Source organism: Cynara cardunculus (genome assembly GCF_001531365.2).
Source record: "Cynara cardunculus var. scolymus isolate 2C chromosome LG 13, CcrdV1, whole genome shotgun sequence".
Lineage (NCBI taxonomy): Eukaryota > Viridiplantae > Streptophyta > Magnoliopsida > Asterales > Asteraceae > Cynara > Cynara cardunculus.
In genome coordinates this window covers 38893686-38901755 of record NC_037540.1, presented here as the reverse complement: position 1 = coordinate 38901755, position 8070 = coordinate 38893686, and the positions used below count along the sequence as shown (strand labels likewise).

The 8070-nt window shown below is 37.3% G+C and overlaps 2 protein-coding genes across 2 annotated transcripts in view; one reads left to right on the top strand and one right to left on the bottom strand.

Moving 5' to 3' along the window:
- Positions 1 to 1555: 1555 nt before the first annotated feature.
- Positions 1556 to 8070, bottom strand: part of LOC112524712 (chromatin accessibility complex protein 1) — a 14445-nt gene continuing 7930 nt past the window's right edge. The window contains exons 3-5 of the mRNA XM_025134668.1: positions 7124 to 7128; positions 6347 to 6354; positions 1556 to 2249 (exon numbers count right to left, since the gene is read on the bottom strand). Of these exons, the coding sequence (XP_024990436.1) occupies positions 1814 to 2209 (396 nt within the window). The 5' untranslated portion in view covers positions 2210 to 2249; positions 6347 to 6354; positions 7124 to 7128 and the 3' untranslated portion in view covers positions 1556 to 1813. The remainder of the gene's footprint in view (positions 2250 to 6346; positions 6355 to 7123; positions 7129 to 8070) is intronic.
- Positions 3612 to 4493, top strand: LOC112524710 (22.0 kDa heat shock protein-like). The gene has a single exon (XM_025134666.1). The coding sequence runs from the start codon at positions 3665 to 3667 to the stop codon at positions 4250 to 4252; it is 588 nt and encodes a 195-aa protein (XP_024990434.1). The 5' UTR covers positions 3612 to 3664; the 3' UTR covers positions 4253 to 4493.

The window sequence follows — 8070 nt, the reverse complement described above, 5'->3', positions numbered from 1 at the left end:
GGGGGGGGGGGGGGGGGGGCTAAGAGTCTGAATGCAAGTAGGCCAGAAAGGAATGCACATGTAGAAGATTTTGAGGATGAGTTGGAAGATGAACACAATCAAGCTTCATTAAGTGACAAGGCAACTTCATTTTCAAGGGGCAAAAGGCATTGGTAGAGTTTTCTGAAGTGATCTGAGGTGGCAAAATGGGTTTGACATAAACTTAGAAAACATCAAAATGAAGATACCAACTTTGCAAGGAAAGAAATCCTGAGGCTTACTTGGGAGAAAAAGTGTAGCTGATCACAACTACTCCGAGAAGAAAAAGGTAAAACTTGTTGTCATTGAGTTTCTTAACGATGCTATTATTTGGTGGGATCAATTTGTGATTAATGGGAGAGGAAATCATGGGGGGCCTATTGGGACTTAGGATGAGATGAAGGCTAACATGAGGAGATGGTTTGTCCCCAGACAATAAATTGTATCAGAAATTGCAGTCTTACTCAAGGCTATAAGAGTGTGGATGACTATTACAAGGAAATAGATGTCACTATGGTTCAGGCTAATGTAGACCATGATGGAGAAGCTACCATAGCAACGTTTTCTAATGGACCGTTTTAGAAGTAGCATGAATCTCTTAAATCAGCCCATTAAGTGTTTCCTTGATCATCTTGGATCTTGCTCCATTAATAGAGCCTAAACAGAACATGCAATAGCTCCTTCAATTATCAATTAACGACCTTGTTGATTCGCAACAATTTCTCCATAACATCATCATAGCTTAAAATCATGCTCTTGTTCCCCTATTATCCCTACTTTTTGCCAAGTGTATAACGCCACCCTCTGAAGCCCCCCACCATACCGGTCACACGATCATGTGACAAGTTGGATCGTGTGTCTAGAGTTGAAGCCCAGACTGTCCACTCTTTTTTTAAAAAAGATGTCCACCTTCTTACCTGCTAGTCTAAAGCCACACAGACAAAAGGACTTGGTAAGAGATTAAGACTATTATTCCTACTTTGAACAACCTTTGTTACAACTTCCCTCATAAACAAATGCAAAAACTCAAGATATTTGCCACTTGGGGATGAAGAAGGGCAACAAATTTAGACCCAAATCTATGAAACAAAAGGTTCTATCCAACAAATAGTAGTTTAAAAGTGCTCCTTTCAGCCCTTCACTCAAGAAAAGGTAGGGTATGACAAATTGATGTCAAACAGATCAGGTTCATCTTTCACATTTAGAGGAATTCTTCAAATGCTTTGACACAATATTGATAAGCATCTTAACTAACTCCCAAGAGACGCAAGATAAAAAAAAAAGAATGTTTGCATGAATTGGGGGTCAAATGCATATCTACTTTGAATCAAAAGAGCAATAGGCCTGACCTCCAAAATTCAGACTGTTCCTTTTATTGGTGATGTGGCTACGAAGAGGCAGAGCTGATGAAGAATCTGTGAGTTTAGATCCCATGAATGATCCTAAATTACACTTTTCTGTGATTCGTTTCTCAATCATGAAATCTGCGAATTAAAATATCTTTTGGTATCAACTTATAGAATAGCCAAGCATAAAATTTAGAGTTACTGCTAAATACAGGAAAACGTATCTACATTTTAGCATTTTAAGAAACAGCTGGATTGAAAAGCTCTGCTAGCAATAACTTGATCTATCAGGATCGAACCATTGGAGAATTTGTAGCGGATCGTTTGACATCTCCAATTCAAATTGCGAATTCCAATGATCTTAAAGGCTAATATGGTTCTGGTGATTTAATTTAAAAGGAATAGATACAAACAACTCCTACCAGCAAGCACTGACCAATTACAAAACCCTAGGGACCTTTCTGGAAGAAACTGTCTATCCGACGAGTGCCGGCTGGAACAGAGTCATTATCGCTGCTTCTGCGAGAACGATCTGTTTTGGTTGGGATCTGAGCCGGCGGTGGCATAGGAAGTGAGTCGAGAAGGAAATCAGCGGTCGGCTGGTGTCTCTTCACCGCGATTCGCAGGTGCTCCAACTTTATCGTCTTCCGTTTCTTCTCAATTGCGACCTCCGATGATTTCTCAGCCAAAAACTTGACAAAAAGTTCGGTCGCGCTCGAGATTACAAACAGGGCTTCGGAGTTGATTTTGTTGATTTCTTTGTCCAGTTTCATAATTCGTTTCACTCTACCGGCTGGTAATCCTGATTGAACGACTTCCGTCTGGGTTTCTTCTCCTTCCGCCATTGATAACTGTAAAGTTGTAGATTGATTAAGGTTTGGGTTGAGTCGATTGAAGAGCTGTTCGCTTATTTAGGGTTTGATTTTGGCGGGAAGATAAATAAATTTGGGCGGGGGTTTAATTTGCACGAGAATTTACAACAAATCCCCCTGATGTATAAGTAAATTGCATAACTAGTTCCAACTTATATAAAATAACTACATAATCCCTATACTTTCGGTGTCACTAAGGTCTTTTTTGGTTCACCAGATGAAGATATCGTGAATAATAATTTTCTTTTCAATAACTATATTCTTGTTCTCACGAGTTTTCAAGCAACTGCTCGAGTTTTAGCAAAAGCAGCTCTTCTGCGTGCATCTAGTAGGAATTGAATCTACGAATTCGCCAATTATGAGTTGGGTGTATGTTATGCTCAATTTTTGGATTTGATCCTTAAAATGCTTAAAGTACATCATTAGTTTTCATCTTGGATTTCAATTCTTTTGCATTATAGTTCTTTTAAAGATTTCATTTCCTTCCAGAAATATAATGAGAACCAAATGTAACCCTTATTTTTTTGTAATTATAAAATCCAATATGAAATACAAAATATGTCTCATAACAATGGTTGTTGAATGATAATTGGAATGGATCGGTTCAGTTCGGTTTTGTTAGATTATAAAATGTCGTTTTATAACTGATTGATCCAATTATTATCAGTCGAATAAAATTGGATCGGATAACCTTTTACACATTCCTAGCGGTCATTTATGAACGAGGATTTAGGTTCAAACTTAGGCACCATTACTTACCTTTGACTTGCATGGTTTAGACAAAAATAAGAAAAAAACAAAAAGAATTGCAAAAAGGGGGACCAAATATGGTTTGACGAAAATACCCCTATTTTTGATAGACTTTTTTAACGGAGTCAATGACCAGATACCATTTTTAAAGCAAAATTCAAACCTAACAGGACTTTTTGATTTATTGAAGTTTAGGTTTCACTTATAAAGAAATCACATAACCTTAGAGACCAAAAGTAAAGTTTACTATTAAAATATGAAAAAGGTAAAATGACTATAATACCCCTCTACTTAACCACTTTAACAGAATTTTTTTAATAGAGTCAGTACAAAGGACCGAAGACGTGTAAAAATATAAACCACAGAAACGTCTCCATAACTATTTCAAATTGCGGAAGCACAATTTTATATTATGTAAACCACATGGACCAATTATGTAATTTACATATATACACAATGATAAGAAATAAAAACACCATGTTCCAGAGTCACCCTAGAATCCTCATGAAGATACATTTGGAAGCTTCTACCCATTTCTTCCTCTCCAGAAGACCAGAACCTTCAAGAAATTTCTCCAATGGACCTCCACCTGCTATATAAACAACTTAAAACAACCACCATGAAACCAGAAATTCAACAAACCTAATCGAGCTATCATATACAATCACTAACACGACCATGCGAACGATTCTGCTATTGGGGTTTCTGTATCTATTATTCGCCGGAAAATGTGGCGGATCTCTGTTATCGACGCTAATCGATCATCATCACGATCCAATCGGTGGCAGTATCTTATCTGATTTGTTTTCCAATCCTTTTAGAGAATTGGAGCAGATTCCGTTCGGAATCCAGCGGGACGACGAACTGATCGTGTCGCCGGCGAGGGTGGATTGGAAGGAGACACGCGACGGTCATGAGATCACGATGGAAGTCCCTGGGATGAARAAGGAAGAATTAAAGATTGAAGTGGAAGAAAATCGAGTGTTGAGAGTTAGCGGAGAGAGAAAGAGGGAGAAGGAGGAGAAAGACGGTGGTGGTGATCACTGGCACCGCCGTGAACGGTCGTATGGGAAGTTCTGGAGACAGTTCCGGTTGCCGGATAATCTCGATCTAGATTCAGTAAATGCAAAGCTTGAGAACGGGGTGCTGACGATTTCGATCAGGAAGTTGTCGCCTGAACAGATAAAAGGACCGAAGGTGGTGAGCATTGGCGGCGGAGAACCATCACAGCCGCTGTCCGTGGCGGAGACGAAACCGGAACTTTGACCGGCGAATATAGTTTAGCTTCAAGGATATGTTAACTGTCAGTCGTTTGGTTGAGTGAGGTGGTTATGTCACTAATAAAAATTAATGTAAAATAGAAATATTATGTATTACCAAAAAAATAAACACGTGGCGGCGTTTTATTTGTGCTTACAAATATTGTTTTTGAACTTTTATATTAACGTCTATTTTGAGATTTTCACATTATAGGACTTGGCATCTTTGTTTTATAGTATCATCGGTTTTTAATATATTTGGTCTGATGTCTTTGGCTTTTTCTATATCAAAATGAATCGTCTTATATGCCGACATCTTAATTTTTAGAAGTCGTACTGTTTAGACTTGTAAAATGAATCATTTTATATGTCACATGAAGTTAACAAGTGATTTCACAGACAAATCATTGTAGCATAAAATCGATGTTTGAAGGCAACAAATGTTAATAAGCATTGAGGTTTTATCCATATTATGTGATATATGGGTTAAATCTTAAATTTCTGCATGAATCGGTGTTGAATTTTTTGTTTCAGAGAAGTAGTTTATTTAGGATATCCGTCCATGGAAGTTGAATTCTTGGAAAACAATCAAATCGAGGGTCCGGAGGAGAATGGAGCTTCTTAGTAGAGATAAAGAACAGTGAGGCCTTGAAGTCTGCTAAACGTCCCTAACACCTAAAGCTCCAGGAAGGAGCTTTAAGAGATAGGAGGCTTCAAACGTTGATCATAGGTGTCGTGAAGTGTTTGGATGTCGTAGACAGCTTCGCTTCCTCGTCGCTTCTTTCTAGTGACCAACTTTTCAAGGGATAAGAGCGGATTGTTGGCGATGAGTTGGTGAAGGAAATCTATGAGAACCGAACCTAGGGGGCACGATGAATACAAAAGTAGGAAAGGTTTAGCTGGCTTAGTTAGCGGCCAGATAAGTTTCAAGACTATGATCCCCCCCCCCCCTTGACATCCACTAACTGCCATTCCTGGCTCGGCTCCGATAATGCAATTCTAGGAGGCAAATTATCAAGTTGATGCTCATATAGCTGCATTTTGATACTCCCATCTCCCCGTCCTTCAACTTCGCTTACACCAAAAATGACAAGAGCTTTCAGTAGGGCGAGCTTTTTGATAGTGGCTTCTTTCAGGGCGACCAAAGGCTTGGGCGAAGGAAGAAGCGAATCAATCTTCGTCAGTCTGGTTGAACCGCCTCCCAATGAGAGCGAGCCAAGACTTTGCTTTAGTTGTATGTATTTGTTTTCTCTTTTAGCCTATGTTCATTGTGGAAAGGAAGTAGTGTCGGAGCTTGGTTGCTGCAAAGTAGCATTTTGAAAGAAAATTCCATCAAATCAAAGGAGTTGACATTTCTGACATGGGATTCGAACCCATGATTTAGCAGCTGGTTGAGCAGTCGTGGCGGACTAACTTGTCTCTATCTCAATCAATGAATTCAATTTCCATTTTTTTTATTATAGGATCTTAGTAAACATGTTATTAGTGATTCAAAACAAAATTATTCGGTAAATTAAGTAAGAAGTGTGTATGGTTGAGTTTCTAGTTTCCTGTGTTTGAAGAACATATATTGTATAGTGTATGTGCCTTAGAGTAGCAATGTGAGGTCGCTACACTAGTCATGAAGATGATGTACACAACGAGCCACATATCTTAAGGTGGTTCAACGTGAGTTAAAGAATGAATTGGATTACAACATATATCGCATGGAAGATTAGAAGGTCCAAACTCATAGCCATTAGTGGCACGCCCTTTCAGGGGCCAAAAGGATCGTAAAAGCTTGGACTGGTGTGAGTTGATGAAGATAAATATAACATGGCTACATGAGTGGTTTTGTAGATTACACTCTTCAAGAGTGAATCAAATACCGTAGTACATGAAGTCATAAAAGTATATTATATGAAACAGTTTCACAAGATTAAACAATTTCATGAGAAAATTTTATAAGATTAAACAATTTCATGAGAAAATTTTATAAGATTAAACAATGAAATCGACAGATGAGGGTGGTTTGACGGTTTGTACAAATTGGTTGGTTCGCATTTGATTGCTGATATATATATATATATATATATATATATATATATATACTAGTTGTTTACCCGCGTAATGCGGCGGAAGCAGTAAATGTAAACGATTTCGAAGCTTTGGCGGTTTTGTTATTTTAAGGATGATATATTTACACTTGCGAGATATTTATCCAAATTTTTACTCAATAAGCGCTTACCGGTAATTCTTAAGTTCTAGCAACTTAAGATATTACTTCTTTTGATCAAACTCATAAAAATGGTAAGAGCAAAGATAAAAAACCACATAGCAGATAATAACAATAAAAAACCATCTATCAAGAAAAGAAATCAAAATAAACATAATTGATCCATGAAAGACCCCCCAATTTGTGTACATTGAAACATAGAATATGGAAAGCATGTAAGGCAAGGTAAAACACACATCCCTTCATCGCTCCATCGAATGAAACTGCAAGTCCTTTATCCCCCTCCTTCCAACTCCGGTCTGCCCATCCATGGTGGCTACGAACCCCCCACACCCAAAACAGAAAACCCAATGCACATAAATAAACAGAGAAAACATCAACTTTGGTTGCTTATTATCAAGAAACCCGACATAGCAGGAAATGTAYTTGAAACTATAAACAGAGAAAACATCAACTTTGGTATTTATTATGAAACTATAATTTTTTTTAAATGTATTTGACCATGACTTTGACTTATAAGCACAAGGACCTATAGATGTACTTCGATTAATAGTAGAAAAGACCAAGTGTGATTTGACTATTGTATTTCATCAATTTGGATATAAAGATAAAGAAGATAGAATGGTAGATGCATCATTATATATCAAAGGTCCTACTACTTCCCTCTGCTCAAAGGCTTTAACAATTTCTTTATGTGTATACACAGATCTTGGTGTATTTCTCTTGCTCATTTACCTTGAGTAGATTGTATGTAAAGATAGGGACCATACTCATTTAACTTCCAAGAAATTGTAACTAAATTTAAGCAGTTTTAATCAGATTATTGGACAATTTTTGATGGTTGGATGGCAGTCTTGTGGGCTCTAAGTAATTGTCTACACCACATCTAGTTTCAAAAAAGCAAACAACACATTTCATGGTTTGGAATACCCATTTTCTTTTTTTTGGGGGGGGGGGAAGAGTGTGTGGGCGGTCTTTATTCATGTATGGAAGAGTGTAGAGACTAAAATAATATCAATTTCAAGAAGGCAACTAATACTAATCAATAGAAAAATTGATTTCATGAAAGCAACTAATACTATATTACTCAATAGAAAGCAACAAAAAAGTAATCGATAGAAAAATCGATTCCGAGATGGAAAACTAATTACCTCGATTGATCGAATTCGGTAGATGGAGACTGAAGCAAGAAAGCAATCTACAAGCACCTGATATCAAATACAAAAATAGTATAGATTAGCTTAATTTACATGTGTTCTTACAGCTTACTTACTTGGAGGCTATCTAGAAGGACAAATTATACCAAAACCTGCAATAAACATGCCTTTGCATCAACAATAGGAGATACAGTTGCCTCCTTTGGGAAAAAAAACTGATCTATTGACAAAGAAACTACTTCCTTCAACATAGAATCCACCAACAAAAGAATGTAAAAATAAATCTCATATCATAAAAAGATCTAGAGGGAATCAAACATAGTAAAAAGATCTAGAGGGAATCAAACATAGTGGAATCAAACATAGTGAAATAAAAAGATCTCAATCAGTTATCTCACCTCCCTCCCCCACCAAGAAAACATTAAAAAAAGAAACTTGCCTTTACCCCACCCC